The sequence below is a fragment of the Oryctolagus cuniculus genome, chromosome 9, assembly GCF_964237555.1.
Source record: "Oryctolagus cuniculus chromosome 9, mOryCun1.1, whole genome shotgun sequence".
Classification (NCBI taxonomy): domain Eukaryota; kingdom Metazoa; phylum Chordata; class Mammalia; order Lagomorpha; family Leporidae; genus Oryctolagus; species Oryctolagus cuniculus.
The window spans coordinates 78,925,862-78,947,391 of record NC_091440.1 but is presented as its reverse complement, the minus strand read 5'-3'; the positions used below and the strand labels follow the sequence as shown (position 1 = coordinate 78,947,391).

At 34.9% G+C, this 21,530-nt stretch overlaps 1 protein-coding gene across 10 annotated transcripts in view; it reads left to right on the top strand.

Annotated features, from left to right (window-relative positions):
- NBEA (neurobeachin) overlaps positions 1-21,530 on the top strand; it is a 726,466-nt gene that overhangs the window by 279,074 nt on the left and 425,862 nt on the right. For 8 of the 10 annotated variants that reach the window (XM_051831739.2, XM_051831740.2, XM_051831737.2 and 5 more), the window contains 3 exons: positions 3,204-3,358; positions 5,576-5,702; positions 19,990-20,117. In XM_051831739.2, coding sequence (XP_051687699.1) covers positions 3,204-3,358; positions 5,576-5,702; positions 19,990-20,117 — 410 coding nt within the window. The remainder of the gene's footprint in view (positions 1-3,203; positions 3,359-5,575; positions 5,703-19,989; positions 20,118-21,530) is intronic. The other 2 variants (XM_070049020.1, XM_070049018.1) reach the window with 1 other exon arrangement.

Below are 21,530 nucleotides of genomic sequence, written 5' to 3'. Positions count from 1 at the left end.
TCTTGTCAGTTTTACAGTGAGAAGCTAAAATTTATAGCTTGAGAGTGATCCACATTTTAACCCTCAGTCTTGTGACTCCATATCCTGTATTCTCTCTACAATGTTGCACTGCATCTCAGTGAAAAAATTGAAGGCAAAAGATGAGCACTAGCCAATGTAAGGATTGAAAGGTTATTGAATCCTTTTAGCAAGTAAATGGATAGTTGAGAGTTTAAGATTCAGCTCAAATAATTTAAGTACAATACTCATAAGGAAAAAGAAGATACCCAGAAAGAAATCATGAAGATTTTTTTCATTAGTAAAATTATTTAAGATTATAATAATATTTGGTTACCAAAAAACTTGAAGTACCCCCAAAATAAAAAATAATTGCTACAAATTCAGATTTTTAACATTAACATAGTCACTGAAGAAACTAACAAAATTATTTCTTTGAAAAATATGTTGATATTAAGGAAGTATAAGATGTCTTTAACATGTGTATAAAATCAATTGAAAATATATCTCAATAAAAAATAAGAATGGGAATAAGAGTGTGAGGAGGAAGAGAGGTTAGGAGAATGTGTGGGAGGGTGGGCACAATGGAAAGAATCAGCATGTTCCTAAAGTTGTAATTATGAAGTGTATAATGTTTGTAACCATAAAGCTGTATAGTTCTGCATACATTCCTATAGACTTACTTCTAAGGGTACAGTTTAAAAACTTGCCATGGGACCCCAAATCCCCTTAAGCTGGGTGGTAAAAATAACCACTTTAAGTGTTAAAATCATCATTTGGAAAGGATTAAGGGTCTGATAATAATAGATAGAATTAGAAAGGAGTGAATGCTCCAACAGGGGAAGCAGTCCACACAGCAGATTCATGGAATGACAATCACTTTTAAACAGCACTTTGACCTCAGAATCTGCCCTTAAGGCATTCCGGTCTGGATGAAAAGCCCACAAGAGCATTTCAGGCTTGGAAAGCCAAGACACTGTGGCAAAAAAATGTCCTACATGAAGGACCTCAGTGGGTGAGACCCCAGTGGAAAGATGTGGTCATCAACAAAGGAGGTACTATTCTCTGAAGGGAAGAGAGAACTTCCAATTTACGTATGGCCTTCTCTAAATAGTTTGTGGATTCAAAAGGCTTCCATAGCCTAGGCAGCTCATGTCAGGAGCCTCAGGTGATCACTGATGTCATACATAGGAGTGTTCATTGTTAAATTAACAAGAGGAGTCGCTGTGTACTAACTTCACTGTGAACTAACTTCCTATGCCAAACCCCTGTCCTCAAAGAGTTTTATAACTGTATCTAAGTGCTTGCAAAAGATGTATCATTCTTGAGTGCTTCTTTAAAGTTAATTAAGTTTCTACAAAAAAAAAAAAAAATGAAATTCACTTCACCATGAAATGACTTTGAACAGCCCTTGTCTGAACTATTGAGGAACAGGTTTTTTTTTTTTATTTGTTTGTTTGTTTTCTTTTGTTTTTTTTTTTCATGCAAATTGTTGAACTCTTTACTTAGTATAGAATTGGTCTTCTGTATATAAAGTTTATCGAAAATGGATCTTAGTGAAAAATGAGGCTGAAAATGGGAGAGGGAGGAGGATGAGGAGTGGGAGAGAGTGGGTGGGAAGGCAGGTATGGTGGGAAAAAAAAATATTTTCCTAAATTGTACTTAGGAAATGCATAAAGTTTGTATTCCTTAAATAAAAGGTTTCTTTGGGGGTTGAAAAAGAATAAAAAAAAAAGATTTTTAAGCCATAGACTTGAGATGGGCCATTCATAGTTTCCTTTAAGTAGAACTTTTCCCTAGAAAAAGAACAAAATAAAATGGATTAAAAAGACAGTGTATGGGACTGGTATCATTGTTGAGCAAGTTGAGCCACTGCCTGTGAGGCCAGTGGCCCATATTGGCACCAGTTAAAGTCCTGGTTGCTTCACTTCCACTCCTATTCCTTGCTAATGCACCTGGGAAAGCAGCTAATGATGGCCCAATTCCTTGTTCATCAGTATCTACATGGATGAAATGCCTAGCTCTTGTTTTTTTCATGTCCCAGCCCTGGAAATTGCTGCCATATGGGGAATGAACCAGTGGATGGACTATCAATTTTTTTTTTCTGTCTCTCTTCCCCTTTCTCTGTTATTCTACCTTTCAAATAAATAATAAAATAAATCTTTAGAAAAAGTTTATGTTGGATATTTTTACACTGTGATTCACCATTTTCATACATGACATGTGAACTTGAAAGAACTCATAAATATATTTTCTAGCTAAATTAATTATTGTTAAGTAATGCTTGGAGCATATTTGTGAAATGAAGTTTGCAGTAATATAATCTTGGAAAAGAATGCAGCTTTCTTATAAGGAAATATAGATATTTATATTACAGAAATGGTTTCTCTATTTGTATTTTTAAATTAGTATTCTCATTTATCTTTTCAACTTAGTACAGTTTCAGAAAGCATCTTAATGAAATTTATTTTTACAGTGCTAAAAAATGGGAAAATATTACACTGTTGAAAAATCAAGGCTCAAAAGCTAACTAGATCTCCAAATAAATATCTGTTGTATCATTTCAGTTCTCTTTTATTCTAATAACATTCCTATGATGAAAAATAACCCGATTCTATTCAGGAAAATAAAGTGTAATCTCATTATACCCTTAGATTTTATTATTCCTTGATTTAATTTTAGCTTTACTTTGAGGAAACTAGAATTTTGCCCTCAAATGTTTTTATATTTTAGGAATATTTTACCCAGAGAAAATATGCTATGGATAAGGTGAAGATTTTATATATTTTTTCAAATACTCCCTTATTCCTATGCAAAATTTGCTAATTTGAGCACATGTTTCTCAGTACTCCATGATTTATGGTTATAGTCCACATGCTATTTTAAGAAAGTCTTGGAAACTGAAGATTCTACACAGATGTTTTCCAAGTGAATTAGAATATTCAATGCATTTTACAATTTATCCTAAATGTCCATGTTCTTTTCACAGATGAAGATGAGATCAGGAGTTACACTTTTTTTTTTTTTTTTTTTTTAAGAACGAAGTAATGAGAGGGGCAGAGGAATGAGAGGGAGAAAGAAATAAAGAGAGAAGAAAGAAATGAGAGAGACAAAACTTTGATGCTGTTTGTGTATATCTGTCATAGCAGGATTAGGATTCATCTTAAGCCTCATGTTTCTTTTTCTTTGTACTTGTTTCCTTGTAGGAGTGTTGTGGTGCCAGTAAAGAAGCCACCTCCAGGTAGTTTAGCTGTAACCACTGTGGGAGCCACCTCTGCGGGAAGTGGGCTGCCAACAGGCAGTGCCTCTAATATATTTGCTGCCACGGGAGCTACACCAAAAAGTATGATTAATACAACAGGTATTGTCCTTATATATTTTTGTGATACCTCATCTTTTTCTTTCTGTTTTCTATATCTTCATTTTACTGCTTATAGGATCTCAAAAATTAAAATCCTCTGATCATTTAATAGTATCTTAATCTTTAAGAAAGATTAAACTTTATGTTATGATTTTCACTATTGCACTTTAATTCTAAATTACAGTTTTTAGTCATCATTTTAGGGGGTACTGATTTTTGTTTTGAGTCCTCTCAAAACACGATGTTTATGTTGAGAGTGAGAGCAGGTATTTGAAAGATTTAGGGGAGCAAAAGCAATAACAAAATTGAACACTGAAGTTCGATGTACAAATATTAAAATAAATTGTATCAAGAATATCAAAGTGTACTAACAATATTAGTGAAAGAAAATGTACTTGGTGATATTTACTGTTGAGTCATAATGTATTTTCTTTGCTAAATCCCCTAAGGGAAGGCAGAGCTCCCCTAAGAACCTTGACGATATGCAAGAGCCTCAACTTGATAAAAAAATGTATGTGAATAATAACCATTGTTTGACATTGAATTAATTTATGTATGTCAGTTACAACTGTATACAATTCATTGTCCAAAATTTCCTAATGATTCTAGGAACCAAAAACTCCAAATCACTATAAATTTTAAAAGCCTACCTAAAAGAATATCTTTTTTTTGTAAATTTCCAGAAATGTTCCTGTTGATTATTAGCTAAATAAATCCTTACCCAAATCTTTGTGATTCCATTTTAGGTATTTATACAACGCAAGATGATCCCTGACTTTTCTTCCCTGACTATAGTAGTCTTCTCTTCTCCAAACTGTATAGCCTTGAACTTTTCCATTTATTATCATTACTTAGATTCTTCCCATTTTTATTAATTTGTAGCTCTTCTTTGTGCTTTCTGTATCTATCTTGTTTATCATACCACCTGAGTGTGACATATCATGAACAACACATTTATGGGGTTGTAGTAAGTAGAATGTACTCTATTAAGCATATCTTTATTAGCAAATAAATATTGTTAATGGCATTGTGTTAAAGAATATAACATCTTTCATTTATATTATAAATAAATATTTATATGATTTGCCTGACTTGTCTAAAGACTTTCAGGTCATTCTATTTTTAATATTATTATTTATATTCATTTGGCTCTCTCAAATTGAAATAAAACAAATTTTCTTTTATCAAAATTTTACCCAGAATTTTTTTTAATGTGCTAATGTAGTAAGAAAAAAATCTGTGTTAAGTATTATTTATCAAGTAAACAGTCCTGACTGCTATTAAGAGCTAAGTAAATGGAAAATTAAATCACTACTTTTTTAAATCTTTGTATGAGACAAGTCATGATGCTTTCTATTAATTTTTCTTTTAAGAATTATTAATAGACATAGTAAATAATTACAGCAAGAGGTTTAGTGATAGTATAATTATGCAATATTACAAGGAAAAATAAAATATAGTCAATAAAGTTTCTCCTTGGGAGGAATAAAATTCATGAGCCAACATCTAAACTGGACTTCCTATCCAGTTTACAAGTTGGCATCTATGTGCTTTATAAAGGTTATAATGGAAATCCTGGTAAGCAGTTGAGTTCTGTGGGAATCAGTATGAGGTATGATAATATTTAGGAACACTAGATGTCCCTCAACTCCATAGCTATGTAACATATTTACATTGCATATGAATATTGTAGAAAAATCTGTTCTAAAATAGCATCTTCATATCATTGAGGAAAATTCCTTATTTTAAAACTGGTTATAATTATATTCAAGTATAGGCCTTCTTAAGCAATAATTTTATTGAAATAAACATTTGATAATACAGAGCCACAAATTTATGCTCAGATATAATTCATTATAAATTATAGATGTTAAAAATTGCAATAAAAAGATAAATTTTCATGTTCAAATTTACATTGTTTTATCAGCCTCATTTTACCTAAAAGTTTTTCATTTGTTGATGTCTTTTATTTATACCCCATGTGTAATATGTAGTTTTGTTAGACTAACATAAGTAAACCAACTGGGTCTCAATACAATAGCTATTGGTTAAAATTATAAAAAATTAAGAGTATGCTAATAATCAAATAATTTTAATTGATGAGGTCTGTTTTGAAATTCAATATGAGTAATATTTCAAAATCAAATAGTATGATATAATTAATATTGTTTTATTAAATAATTGTGTTTAAGGCTAAAATTATTATTTTGGGAACAGGTGCCGTGGATTCAGGGTCTTCCTCCTCCTCCTCCTCTTCTAGTTTTGTGAATGGTGCTACCAGCAAAAATCTTCCAGCTGTACAAACTGTTGCTCCAATGCCAGAAGATTCAGCTGAAAACATGAGGTGTGTATAACTATTTCTTTTTTACTCATCTTTCTCATTTTACTCTTCCTCATCTTTTGTCTCTCTCCAGGTTTTTATCACAGTGAAACAATACACTGTAAAAGCATAGATATGGTAAGAATTCTTAGAAATGTAGGTTAATTATGTATTTTGTGATTGTATTTCATAATTGCATTATATTTGTATTCTAGGCTTCTTGTTAATTATATGAAAATCAGCATTATTATCTTTGTAAGAGACCTTGTTTAAGATGATGACTGCTAAATTTGTAATCTATTGTCATACTTGCTACTATTTCTAATAAAGTTTAAATATGCACAAATAGTAACATGGCAGAATTGAACATCTTTGGAGGGTGATGAAAATTTAAAATACATACTTTGAAATTAGCTCTGCCAAATTAAGTATAAAATATATCATGAAACTTGAATAATGGAACATGTCTATGTGATTAAAGAGCATATATAAAAGAGACTGGCCATCATTCTTGGAGTTAAACTGTGTGTGTACGCACATACACGTGTTCATATATATATTCATAATTTTAATGGAAGTATGGTCCATCCCCTGTATCTATATATTCTGCATCTACACATTCAACCAATCACCATTCACAAACATTTTTTATCAAAGCTGAACACATAAAAACTTTGTTTTCTTGTCATTATTCATTAAACAATATAGTGTAGTAACTATTTAAATAGCATTTACTTTATAGTAGTAATTATAATTCATCTAGATGTGATTTAATGTGCATAGTTTATATGCAAATAATACTCTACTTTATCTAAAGGACTTGCGAATCTTTTTCAGATTTTAATATCCATAGGGAATCCTGAGATCTCTGATGGATACCAGGGGATAATTATATAACACAAATACAGTATAATAGCTCAATGAAAGAATTATCACATTCATGTTGCAATCACCCAAATCAAGAAACAGACTGTAACAAATACCCCAAAAATCTCCACTATGTGCCCCTTTCCCAATGTTCTCATTCCTCTTAAAATTTTTCACCCTGGTTTTTAACTAGGACAGTTTTGTATACTTTGGATTTATATAAATGCACATACATGGTATATATTCTGTTGTCTCTGGCATCTTTTGTTCAACATATGACTCCTCCATATTCAGTTTGTTCATTCCTATTCCACATTTCTTCATTTGGTTATGTACACTATTAATTTATTAATTCATTTCATTGTGATGTGCATTTGATATTTATATTGTTTAGCTATTAAAAATAATACAACTACACAGATAAAAATATTATTTGTCATTATTGTGCATTAAATATTACTGTGTGAGTACACCACACTTTAGTATAGCCATCTATTATGTAAATAATGTGGACCGGAATTGCTGATACCTAGTGTTTGTGTACACCCAGATTAACTAGATAATGACGAATGTATTGTCAAAATGGTTATACAAGGTCACGAGTCCAACATCAGAATATGAGAGTTTTGGTGGCTTCATGTCATTGATAGGACTTAGCATTGTCAGCCCCTTTCATTATATCTATTTTTGTTGAAGCTTAGTGGCATTCTGTTCTATTTTCAGTTTGCATTTTCCTGATGAATAATACGATCGAGTAACTTTTATATATATTACTGGTCTTTTTTATTCCTCTTTTGGGATGTGCATGTTAAAATATCTAGTTCTTTAATGATTGGCTTTTTGTATTAATTTGTAAACTTTTTCATACCATTGCAAAATAAGCCCTTTAATGATTATATGACATGAATATATCTTCTTCACTTCTTTTTATCTATCTGGTCTGCTTTGATCAGTGGAAGGTGTAAATTTTTAAGAAATTCAATTTATCAGTTTTTTTTTTTTTTGGTAAGTGCTTTCTTGCATTGCATAATTCTTTGCCTACATTTTCCCTACCTTGTCTTCTGTTTAATTTTTTGCTTTTATACTTAGAAACATAATATATCTGGAATTAACTTTTTAAAATATAATGTTTGCGGGTGCCGCGGCGCAATAGGCTAATCCTCCGCCTGTGGCAGCGGCACCCTGGGTTCTAGTCCCGGTCAGGGTGCCGGATTCTGTTCCGGTTGCTCCTCTTCCAGTCCAGCTCTCTGCTGTGGCCCGGGAGTGCAGTGGAGGATGGCCCAAATGCTTGGGCCCTGTACCCCATGGGAGACCACGAGAAGCACCTGGCTCCTGCCTTCAGATCAGCGTGGTGCGCTGGCCGAAGCGCGCCGGCTGCGGCGGCAGTTGGAGGGTGAACCAATGGCAAAGGAAGACCTTTCTCTCTGTCTCTCTCTCTCACTGTCCACTCTGCCTGTCAAAAATAAATAAATAAATAAATAAATAAATAAATAAATAAAAAACATAATGTTAACGGTGTAAAGAATACGAAAATGACCTAGCACTCTTTATTTGAAACGTCTTCTTTGCCCCATGCTCTGCCACTTTCTTCACAAATCAAGTGTTAGTTTATTTTTGGCCATGATTTTGACTCAGTTCTGCCCCATTAGTCTATTTCTGTGTCCTTCTACTGTGCTGTCATAATTAACTTCAGTTTTTATAAAGAATTATATTTGATCTAAAAAGATCATCCTGCTTTTCCCTTTTTCCTTAATACAATCTGATTTCTTGAATTTCCATTTAAGTTTTTCAATCCAGTTTTTCAGTATCCATTTTAAAAACAGCTAACTGGGTTTTTCTTTTGTGATCTGTTAAAGTCATGACTTTTCCTCTCAGCAATGTGTGAGCTGTATTCTACAAATGTAGTACGTTGTTTTAATCTTCTTTGAATTCAATATATTTTTCTAATCTTTCATCTAATTTTCTTTTTTCCCCAATTTTTGGCTATTAGGATAAAGCTTTACTGAACCTTTGCTTATGTGAACCTAAGTTTGTTTATGTGGCGTTAATGCCGAAGAGTAAGATCATTACAACATGCTGTTAGGGCCTCCCAAGTGGCAGCTTAACACTGTACCACAATGCTGTCTAACCTCTTGTTCATTTTTTTTTTTTTTTGAAGGGCAGAATTACAAAGGGAGAGAGACAGAGAAAGAGAAAGATTTTCCAGCTACTGGTTCATTCCCCAAATGGCTGCAGTGGCAGGAGGTGGGCAAGTCTGAAGCCAGGAACCAGGAGCTTCTTCTGAGTCTCACATGTGGATGCAGAAGTCCAACGACCTGCGCTCAGTCTTCTGCTGCTTTCCCAGGCCATTCATTAGCAGGAAGCTGGACCAGAAGCAGAGCAGCTGAAATATGAACTGGTGCCCGTATGGGATGCTGGAGCTGCAGGCCACAGCTTTACCCACTATGCCATGGCACCAGACCCTCTTGTCCATTTTTTCAATTTGTACACCTTTTTACTTTTGATTTTTGATTTTTTTTAATATGTTCCAGATACTAGTCCTTTTTCAGACTTACTAACCTGAAGTCTTTGTCTCATCATTTGACTTTCTCCTTTATCTGTTTCTGTAATCTTGTGTTTATCTTGGCATTCAGTCCTGGCTACTTATTTTATTTTATGTCTTTTGTTTTTAATATAATGTGAAGGATTTATAGTGTATGAAAGAGTACAAAGGTAATGTAAAGGTACAATATTCATTTTCTTGCAGGAAAAAAAAGACATTTTCTTCTGGTACTCACTGTAGAAACTAACAATCCCAGATGACCTTAAAGCAGTCAAGGTTAGAGGGCCAGTTTTTTTTGCTGGTTTACCACTATTCTAGGGTGTAGTTCTATACCCAACTTTAGTCACTTGGGTTTTTCTAAACTCTGCCCTTTTGATGGGCTCGGAAATTAAAAATTTTCTTGGGGCTGGTGCTGTGGCGTAGTGGGTAAAGCCGCTGTCTGCAGTGCTGGCATCCCAGCAATGGCATCCCATATGGTCGCCGGTTCAAGTCTCGGTTGCTCCACTTCCAATCTGGCTCTCTGCTATGGCCTGGGAAAGCAGGCAGAAGATGGCCCAAGTCCTTGGGCTCCTGCATCCAGATGGGAGACCCAGAAGAAGCTCCTGGCTCCTGGCTTCAGATCTGCACAGCTCCGGCTGCTGCAGCCAATTGGGGAGTGAACCAGCGGAAGAAAGACCTCTATCTCTCTCTCTGCCTCTCCTCCTCTCTCTGTATAACTGACCTGCAAAATAAATAAATAAATATTTAAAAATTTTTTCTTGAACTTCTAAGTCATTCAACTGCTTCTTACAAACCATGTCCATGGAAGAAGAGATGTCCAAACACCAAAATCATCTTACTAGGATTTCTTCTTCACATTCAATGGTAATTTATTGGTGCTTATCTTAATTTTCCTTTGTCCTCACAGAGATGCTTAGATGTTGGTTTGTTTAGTTGTTCTTTAGTAGGAAATTTAGCTTCTTAGTGCAGATGAAAATGCTAATAAATTTACATAGGTAGTTTATTTTTTTTGTATTTAATCAAGAGTTAACATTAAAATGTTTATTTTAATTAAATACGATATTTAATTAAATTAATATTAAATATTAGATTTAAATAAGAAATTTAAAATGAGATAGAATTTTTTAATCACTGATTTCAACTGGATTACATCAGATCCATTTATTCTGATCCTTAATTATATCAGGGAAAATGGTTTTTTTGGTATTTTCAAATTTTAAAAATGTATATGCAATGTATAGTTTAAATTGTAACATCTTGTCAATTAAGCCTTTCCAATTCCTTGTGTGGCTTTTCCATTTGAATAAAGCATTTAATGGTAATTCTTTTTCCTTCTTTTCTTTACTTTTACCTATATTTATAGATACAGCAAGTTTTTCTTTAGCAGTATATCAACGGATATATTGCTGTTTAAAAAATCATAATCTATATTTTAGTTTGTTGTTATATATCATTTGCATATAATGTATTGACTGATACAGTTTGTTATGTTACCAATTTGGTAGTTGTTGAAAAAGAAAAAGATTCTTTTCCTTCTATTCTTTATTTTCTTCTTCTTCCTATGCAGTCTGTTGGTTAATGAAATTTTTTTATTCTTTTACTTTTTCTCAAATATTGAGTTATTGTTTGATTATCTTCTAAATCACCAAGTGAGCCATGGTGCCAGCCCCTGAGTTAGTTCTTCTTTAAAATTTGGTAGAGGGGCTGGCACCGTGGCTCACTTGGTTAATCCTCCGCCTGCAGCTCCAGCATCCCATGTGGGTGCCAGGTTCTAGACCCGGTTGCTCCTCTTCCAGTCCAGCTCTCTGCTGTGTCCCAGGAAGGCAGTGGAGGATGGCCCATGTGCTTGGACCCCTGCACCCGCATGGGAGACCAGGAGGAAGCACCTGGCTCCTGGCTTCAGATGGCATAGCTCCAACCCTGGCGGCCAATTGGGGAGTGAACCAATGGAAGGAAGACCTTTCTGTCTCTCTCACTGTCGAACTCTATCAAAAAAAAAAAAAAAAAAAAAAAAAAAGGAAAGAAAGAAAAAAAAAAGTTTGGTAGAAGTCAGCCATGAAGCCATTTAGTCTTGGGCTTTTCTTCATTGGGAGGGCCTTTATTACTGATTCAATCTCCGTCTTGGTTATTGGTCTATTTAGGTTTTCTATTGTCCTCATGGCTAAATTTTAGTAAATGGTGTGTGCAGATGTCTATCCATTTCTTCTAAATCTTCCAATTTGGTTTAAATTTTTATATCTTTACTTTAGACTTATTTTTGTTGTTTTTTAAGATGTATTTGTTTATTTTGAAAGTCAGAGTTATGGGGAAGATGGGAGGAGAGAGAGAGAGAGAAAGAGAAAGAGAGAGAGAGAGAGAGAGAGAGAGATCATCTGTTTGCTGGTTTACTCCTTAAGTAGCCACAACAGTGAGGGCTGGACCAGACTAAAGTCAGTATCCAGGAGCTTCATCCCAGTCTTCCATGTGGGTGGCAGGGACCCAAATACTTGTGCCATCTTCTGCTGCCTTCTCTTGCCATTAGCACAGAGTGGATCACAAGAAGAGCAGCTGGAACTTGAACTGGTACCTATATGGGATTCTGGTGTCACAGGCTGTGGCTATACCTGCTTTGCCACAACAGCAGCCCTTACTTTGTTTTTATTTGGTTGCTAGTTTGTCAGAATTTTTCCCCCAGTATTTCTGTTCCACCTGGATTTTTAGGCTTTTTTCATCTTGTACTACAGCCCCTTCTGCAATGGTAGCGCTATTATTTCTTACCCAGTACTTGAAAGCTGGTGTTCAGGGGTATGGGACTAGCCAAATTTGAGTTCATTCAGATTCTGCCTTCCCTCTTTCTCAAGTGTTTGGTCTGTCTATATATCAGGGCTCAGAATGTTTTCCTGAGTGGAGGTGGGGGCCAATGGAAAGAGAGAGGCAGAGAGAAAGAGAGAGAGACAGAGAGAGAGAATGTCTTCCAATTTCTTGGTTCATTGCCCAAAGGCCTGCAGTTGCTAGGGCTTATTGAGGCAGAAGCCAGGTGCCTGGAACTCAGTATGGATCTCCCATGTGTGTGGGAGGGAACTGAGTGCTTGTACCACCTCCTAAGGTACACATTAGCAGGTAGCTGGATCAGAAGTGGAGTTACTGAGTCTCAAACCATGTCCCTATAAGGGATGTAGGTATTCTAAGAGATGACTTAACCACTGTGCCATTTGCCCTCCTCTCATCTATCTCTTAATGTAGAGGTGTACATCATGCACTTGCAAATATCTGTGATTCTGTTTAGGAGGAATTAAGAGAAAAATGTCAAGCTTTTTACAAAACTTTTGTTTTATTTATTTTCATTTTATTTGAAAGGTGGAGAGACTGAGACAGACATCTTCTTTCCTCTGGTCTACTCCCCAAATGCCTGCAACAACCAGGGCTAGATCAGGCTGCAGTCAGGAGCCAAGAACTTATTCTAGGTCTCCAACATTATTGGTAGGAGTCAAGTACTTGAGCTGTCACATGCTGCCTCCCGGAGCATCTATTAATAGGAAGCCAGACTGGAAGCATTTGAATCGAAATTATCTAATATGGGTAGACGGTGTCACAAGTGGGGTCTTAACTGCAGTCAAATACTTGCCCCCCAAAAAATCTGTTTTAAGTTTATAATATTACAAGGAAATAAAATAACCAAAGCTTTTTTTTCAGTGTTACGTTTTGTTTAGTCACTGTGGCTCTAGAGAGTCTACAGTTTGAAAATACTATCAGTGGGTCACTGTTTTATAGCTTCTGAGATTTAGGATACTCCTTAGATACCTAGTGTGTTATATTACATATTGGAAATTTTGTCTAAGCCAGACAAAATATTTAATTAGTGTTTTCCAATATTAGTCATAATGTGTAGTAAGAATTTAATTTCATGATATATAGTTTTTCTATCATTAAACTTTTCTAATCTTGTCATTTCACCTGCATTTACTTAAGCACACCAGTTCACTTATCTGTATCAACATTTGCAGATTTATGTAGGAGCATTTGATTAGTAAAAATTTTCCATTGAATTCACTAACATAATCATTTATTTTATATCTGAACTGTAGCATTTACATACATTATTGATGTCATGTAATTATTTAAATTCTAAATTTTTTTTTTTTTTGACAGGCAGAGTGGACAGTGAAAGAGAGAGACAGAGAGAAAGGTCTTCCTTTGCCGTTGGTTCACCCTCCAATGGCCGCCGTGGCTGGCGCGCTGCGGCCGGCGCACCGCGCTGATCCGATGGCAGGAGCCAGGAGCCAGGTGCTTTTCCTGGTCTCCCATGGGGTGCAGAGCCCAAGCACCTGGGCCATCCTCCACTGCACTCCCTGGCCACAGCAGAGGGCTGGCCTGGAAGAGGGGCAACCGGGACAGAATCCGGTGCCCCGACCGGGACTAGAACCCGGTGTGCCGGCGCCGCAAGGCGGAGGATTAGCCTAGTGAGCCGCGGCGCCGGCCTTAAATTCTAAATTTTATTATAGTTGCTCATTCTTTTGTAAGAAATGAAGAAACTTGGTAACTTTAATCTATATAATTAAATTGTTAGTGTTTATTATATTTGTGACATTATGCTAAGGGCCTAGAATAATACAAAAGTTGAAAACAAAATTAAATAAAATTGAGGACATGTGTTTCGCACATGGCAGCTTAGGTCACATCTTGGAACACCCACATCCCTTTTAAGAGTTCATGTCCCAGCTACTCTGCTTCAGATCCAGCTTTCTGCTAACAGGCATCCAGAGATGTAGCGGATGACTCAAATACTTTGGTTCCTACTGTAATTACTATTATTTATCAGTAATTATTGTTAGTAATCATAAAAGCCAATATAGGCCAGCGCCGTGGCTCACTAGGCTAATCCTCCGGCTTGCGGCGCCGGCACACCGTGTTTTAGTCCCGGTTAGGGCACCGGATTCTGTCCCGGTTGCCCCTCTTCCAGACCAGCTCTCTGCTGTGGCCAGGGAGTGCAGTGGAGGATGGCCCAAGTGCTTGGGCCCTGCACCCCATGGGAGACCTGGATAAGTACCTGGCTCCTGTCATCGGATCAGCGTGGTGCGCCAGCCGCAGCGGCCATTGGAGGGTGAACCAACGGCAAAGGAAGACCTTTCTCTCTGTCTCTCTCTCTCTCACTGTCCACTCTGCCTGTCAAAAAAAAAAAAAAAAAGTTAAAAAAAAAGCCAATATAGAATTGTAGTGTTTTTGAACCTTAATAATAAGCTCTTATGTTCTAAGTGATAATGTTCTAATGTAGGAATTGGAGCTTTAGAATTTCATCCAAATTGTTATTATTTCCTTTGAATGTTGTATTTTCCAAGAGTTGGTAATTTTCTTAGAGTAGTGAATATTTCCTTTGTCCAGCTTATTTCATTCCACATGATAAGGGAAAGAAGAAGGGAAATATCATTCTATTCTTTTTTTTTTTTTTAATTTGGACAGGCAGAGTTAGACAGTGAGAGAGACATAGAGAAAGGTCTTCCTTCCGTTGGTTCACCCCACAAATAGCTGGAGCTACGCCAATCTGAAGCCAGGAGCCAGGTGCTTCCTCCTGGTCTCCCATGCTGGTGCAGGGCCCAAACACTTGGGGCATCCTCCACTGCCCTCCTGGGCCACAGCAGAGAGTTGGACTGGAAGAGGAGCAACCAGGACTAGAACCTGGTGCCCATATAAGATACTGGCGCTGCAGGCAGAGGATTAGCTAAGTGAGCTACAGCACCGGCCTGTTCTATTCTTAGAATTATATCTTTGAACTGCATTGAATCTGTACTGTTTGCATTAATATCACATAAATAAGAGGATTGTGTTATCCTCATTATCATGTATTTATTGTAACCCTGAGAATCTTATGTATTTATAAATTCCTTTTTTTTTTAACCAAAAAGCAACACTCTCCCCCTCACACATACAGACAAATTAGTTTTTCTGAGTTAAAGCAGGAATTTTCTTCAAGGAAATCAGTAAGTCCCTTTCTTAAAAGAGTTCATTTGTACTATCAAGTAAAGGAGCCACAGTTACAGTAGGTACCAGTCAACTATCCTAAGCTTTAATAGGATGGCTGAAGGGGATGAAAAAAAGAGTGGAAACAATGGAAAAAGTGATTTGTCATCATATGCATTTTAGTCTAGTGTTGATAAATTCTATTCTTAGGACATAAGACATTTCCAAGTAATAGGAAGGTACTAGAATATGAGATTATAAATCTCATTTAAAGGCTATTAAAACAGATTCTCCATGTTGTTAACCTTTGTGTTACACTGTGCATTAAATGAGATTAAATGAATTTTGTTGAGTAAATGAAAATATACATTATAAGAAAGTGAAAAAAATTAGTCATTTTCCTAAAGAAAAGTATGCTAATTTTTCTCACAAAAGAATTTGCTAAACAGTAACTTATTTTCTTCTGATTGTTATTTATTCATTCAATTTCTGTTTAATAAGAAGCATTCACTTAATCATACAGGATTTAAGACCATATTTTTCTTGTGTCAATTAGTGTTTTTTTAAATTTACTTTTCACTGTGAAACAATGATTATCTATTCAAAGTGCCAAAAAGCTTTAAAGACAAATACAGAAAGTTACATAGTTGAAGAATATAACCTTTAGATCTTATAAATAGATGACTTAGTTTTTTCTGAACAAAGATCTTAATAAAGACAACATGAAACACTAGAAATTATTCTGATAAAATACAACTTAAACCTAAAGATAAATAAAAGCCTTACATTATTTCAAAATAAGGGAAGAGGCTAATATTACAAGAAAACCTTGTTGCTATAACAGAAAGCACCATATTCTAATTTTACTTCTGCGTACTTTAATAACCTTCTTTTTCATTTGCATTAAAAAATGAGGATTTTATGATTTTTAATGTTTTAATCCTTTCATAATCCTTTCAAAAGTAGACATTATGTACATAGATAATATTTTTTCTTGAAAACAGATTTTTTAAAACTTTTATTTATAAACACAAATTTTGAAAGTACAACTTTTGGATTATAGCAGCTTTTTCCTCCCATAACCACCTTCCCACCCACAAACCATCCCATCTCCTACTCCCTCTCCATCCCGTTCTTCATTAAGATTCATTTTTAATTATCTTTATATACAGAAGATCAACTTAGTATATACTAAGTAAAGACTTCAACAGATTGCACCCACACAGACAAAGTATAAAGTACTGTTTGAATACTAGTTTTACCATTACTTTACATAGTACAACACATTAAGAACAGAGATCCTACATGGGGAGTAAGTGCACAGTGACTCACGTTGTTGATTTAACAATTGACACTCTTTATTTATGGTGTCAGTAATCACTGGAGGCTCTTGTCATGAGTTGCCAAGGCTGTGGAAGCCTCTTGAGTTCACAAACTCTGACCTTATTTAGACAAGACCATAGTCAAAGTGGAATTTCTCTCCTCCCTTCAGAGAAAGGTACCTCCTTCTTTGATGGCCCGTTCTTTCCGCTGGGATCTCACTCACATAGATGTTTGATTTAGGTCATTTTTTTGCCACAATGTCTTGGCTTTCCATGCCTGAGAAACTCTCATGGACTTTTGAGCCAGATCTGAAGCCTTAAGGGCTGATTCTGAGGCCAGAGTGCTTGAAAACAGATGTTAATATCACAGAGTAAGAAATTCATGACAATGATGTACTGTGAGGAAAGACTATATTGTCATTTACATGGTATGATCCCGTGAAGCAATATTTATAATTAAATATCAAATTATATGTTTTCAATTAATTTTTATCTTAGCAGATAATAGCTTTCTCATAAATTGTATGTTTCACTGAGATGAAAAGTGAAATAAAAATAAAATTAAAGCGCAGTTTTATTTTTCTTTTATTTTCTTTTTTGGTTATTAATCTTTATTTTCCAGGTAATAAATGAGGAAATTTGTACTGTTTTTTGGGGGAATTTAAATTGTATAAGGATGAAGATCATGTACTTTTTACATTTTTTACACTTCTTTGAATACAGTGTGGGGAAACTGTAAATTTCAACAGCAAAAAACTTTCCATCTTTTTCTTTGTAAAAAGTGATCATTTTGGCTTAGAATATTTTATTGTTGTTTATTAGAGAAATTTGGGAATATTATTTGATAGTGTTTATCTGTGATTGAAATCTTTGGTCTCTTATAAGTTAAATGTTATATTGTTTGTTCTCTATTGGAAAATTGATGTCATTGTTAAATATGTGTAAGAGCAATATTTAACATTCTATTAAATTTCCTAAGAAAATAATTGCAAAAAATCTATTATGGAGATTCACATACTGAGAAATGTCTGTTTTTCTTCATTACCTTGAAGTCAAAATCATTGATAATTAATGTGTTTATGTACCCACATAGAAGTAATAAGTTGTTCACATTAATTGAAGTTTCTATTAGATTTAACTTAATCACCAAGAACAGTATTTTTTGCAATTCTGAAGCCTCTAAATCACACAGAATCCTGTAAATCAAGGTAAAGGTCTCAAATTGAGAAGAAGTTATTCTTGGCCCTAATTAGATTATAGTGCAATAAAACCAATAGTATATCAAGCTTTGAAATCTAGAGTTTTCCTCAAGTAATTTCACTTTCATTTATTAATTTTCAGTGAATTATTCATTTCTTCAGAGCTCACCTTTAGAAACTGTTAGCAATAATTATATCTAGATTTTTCTCTTCATAGACTTGATCCTACCATTATCACCACCATTACTTAATCGAGATAATTAGTTTAGCTGGAAGAGTTTTAGGACATGATCCCAGAAATTAGAATGAATTTATGAAATAGTTCCAAAAAAAGGAAGCTCTTGTCATATTCACTATGTAAATCAGAGATTACTCGTGTGATTATGAGTATTCCATGACTGCAGATAGCATTTTTTTGTTTGCTAGTTTTCTAATGCATAATTACTAGCAGCAAATACTCTCATTAAAACTGCTATTGTCAAAGTGTGTGTTTTTTTTTTTAAAGATTTATTTATTTGAAAGACAGAGTTACAGAGAGAGGGAGAGACAGACAGAGAGGTCTTCCATCCGTGGTTCACTCCCGAGGTGGCCTCAATGGCTGGAGCTGTGCCAATCCGAAGCCAGGAGCCAGGAGCTTCCTCCGGGTCTCTCACATGGGTGCAGGGGCCCAAGGACTTGGGCCATCTTCTACTGCTATCCCGGGCAGTAGAAGCAAAAAGCTGGATTGGAAGTGGAGCAGCTGGGACTCGAACAGGTGCCCGTGTGGGATGCTGGCGCTTCAGCCACAGCGCTGGCCCCCAAAGTATGCTTTCTGAAAAATGGCCTCAGGGCCACTGGAAAATTTGTTAGACACGCCAGTTCTCCCAGTGTACCCTGAAAAAGAAACCAGGAGGAAGGGAGGGGGCCTCTAAGTGATTAAGGTCCATTTTAATGCTTAGGAACCAGTATCCTAAAGTAGGTCCTTGCTTCAGGAATAAGAGTAGGGGAGAACTTTGAAACTCGTATCCTCAGCAAGTCTGTCAAACTCTACCCAAACCATTTTTTATCGCCTTTAAGTTGTTCTTCCATAATACTCTCTAAGTGTTGTGGAAGGGACTAAACCCAAGTTTCCTTTATGTTTTCTCCTTTCTCTGAAGCTGTTGACTCAGAAAAGAGGAGGTGAAGTTAGATGAAAGTGTTAATGGTTTGACTTTGAATGTTCAAAATTCAAAACTTGTTTCCAAGTTAGGAAGGAAAGGATCCTACATTATTCCCTAATTCCTATTTAGTCACTTAAAATAATAAAGATCTCGGAGCTTAGTTTTAAATATTAGTAATATATTGCAGATTATTATATGATTTGTTGCCTTTTTTCAAGTATCTGTTTTGCTGCATATATAACAAAAATACTACCTAGTCATTGTAATAGAACTTTGGTTAGTTAGAGGTATTGTTTAATTTTTTATTGTATGTGCCTTCTGTGTAGAAGAATGTATGCTTATCTAACATATTCTATTTATTTGTTTTTAATGTATCAGAGTCATATTTTGTAATAATAAATATCAGTACATTTAATTCAGAGTAACAGTTACAAACACTACCAATATTGACCTCTGACTATTTACCAGGTACTTTTCTATTCACTGTTATGGAACTTAGCATATTTATTCCTCACTGTGTAGGCACTATAATCATCTTCATTTGGAAGACACAGAAAGCCCTAAGTCATCTTCAGGATTTAGTTCTGATAGAGTTAGGACTCCAATCCAAGCACCTGCTACATCCAACAAAAGATGGATCTGTTACCAAATCGTTTATTTGCCTGAGCAGAAATGGTTTCTTCACTCATTTTTTTTTCTTTTCCATACACTGCTAAATATATTTTCAAAAATGTCAAACATTGGTTAGTTATATAAGGTTATTACCTTAAAATTCAGTGATAAACAATATAAATAATGATGTGGGGAATAATAGTGGAAGTAAATGGGCTTATGAGATGGAAACTATGACTTTGACAAAGCAGTTAAACTGTATTACACTGAATTCCAGTTATTCCTTTATTTCTCCAGCTTTTCTGAGATTACTCTTTGATGGCAAGAGTTAAGTTTGTATCAGGCACTGTAGGTGGTCAAGACCATTTTCTTTTATGAATGGATGGATAGAATGAGAAGGCATTCAGTAATTTATTTTCCTTTTCCTAGACCTGTGAAAGAATCTGTGTCCCTCTAGGGTGGTAAACACCCATTTCCTTTCTACAGTATAGTCATTCTAATTTAGCTAATGTCTTAAATAGCTGTTTGACTGTTATGTGAAACTGTATAGGATATCCCTTCTACATGAAGCTCCTAACTATTCCATTGGCTAGAAACGGGCTTTTATGGTTTTTAAAGATTTTACTTTTAAGTAAAATTTATTTGGCATTTTATATTGAATTATATTTATTAGTCTTTGTGTCTTAATTTCAACAGCATCACTGCAAAACTTGAAAGAGCTTTAGAAAAAGTTGCTCCTCTTCTTCGTGAAATTTTTGTAGACTTTGCCCCATTCCTATCTCGTACACTTCTTGGCAGTCATGGACAAGAGCTATTGATAGAAGGTATGATTTCTCTCTATATTCTCATCATTTTAGTTTCCTATAATGTATCTACTAACCATGGCATAATTTATGCTTCTGGAGGAATATATATTGCCGAAAGAGTATAAAGACATTGCTTCTACAAATTCCAATAAGATATTTGATATATGATTTTTCCTTAATCATCTTTTTAAAAAATAACATGTTCCCAGTCAATGCCAGTAAATGAACTTTGAAAATGAAAATCTTTGAGAAGATATTGGAATGCTTTGGCTGTTCCAACCCCAGTCTATAAGGGCTGATGTATGAATATCATACATCATATACTCTCAGTAGATAGTGTTTACAAACAGTGATCTCTAAGATTTTCTTCTGACTCTGAGAGCCATGCTTCTTTAAGTGACTTTTCTTATTGTTACACTTGTAATGTGAGAATACTTATTTGAGAAAAAATAAAAGTGTTGAAGAATACTTAACTGGGAATTGATAAAGATGTTGTCTACCACTCAATAACAGCTTAAATAGAGTGAAGTGGAAAAAATAAAAATAAATTCATTGTGGCAAGCATTTAATTTATACACTTAATTTGGGGAATGTCTTTGAAAAATATGATGACCTGAAGTCTTTCCTGCTAAAACAAAAAGTTTTGTTACATGACTATTTCTAAGCTTGAGAAAGGAGGAAGTATATCAAGATGATCCTTTAATGGCTTTGGGTGCCCTTTCAGTTAGTCCTCAAATTCAGCACCTTATATACATATTTTGCTTTTTACTTATTAGCTGAAGAAAAAGTTTTCCTGTGCCTGTTCTGTCATTGTCTCAATTGTTTCTACATGATATTTTAACTCAGACTCTGAGAATAGAATTTATCCAAGTTTCTGAGCTCTGTAGCCTTTGTTGTATCTCGGTTTCCTTTCTATAAAATGAAATCAATGACAGCACCCCAGTATCCTTGTGAGAATTCAGTTGAATAAAGCTGTTAGAAAAGTGGTATGTAGTGGGCTATTCATTTTTCAAGAGAATTCCTTCTTTGGGTCACATGCTATATTAGGTACCTGATATATTAGAAAATACCAAAGAACTCTACCTTTATGGTAGAGTAAATAATAGTAATATAAATAGTAATATAATAGTAAATAATCACTAAACAATTAAAACAGCTATGTGACAGGTTAGAAGGTAGTAAATCCCATGTATGAGGGTAAATACCATACAGGGGATTGGGGCTACAGAATGGGAAGCATTAAACTGCAGTTTTAAAGCGGTGGTCAGTTTTCAATAGGCTTCATGGTGTAAGTTAAATTTGATCAAAGACTTAAAGGAGATGAACTATACAGAGTACTGTGTTCTAGGCAGAATATTCTACATAGAATAATCAGTATGTGGGCCATAAACTGGGAGTATAAGAGTATACCTGGCATGTTCAAAGAACAGG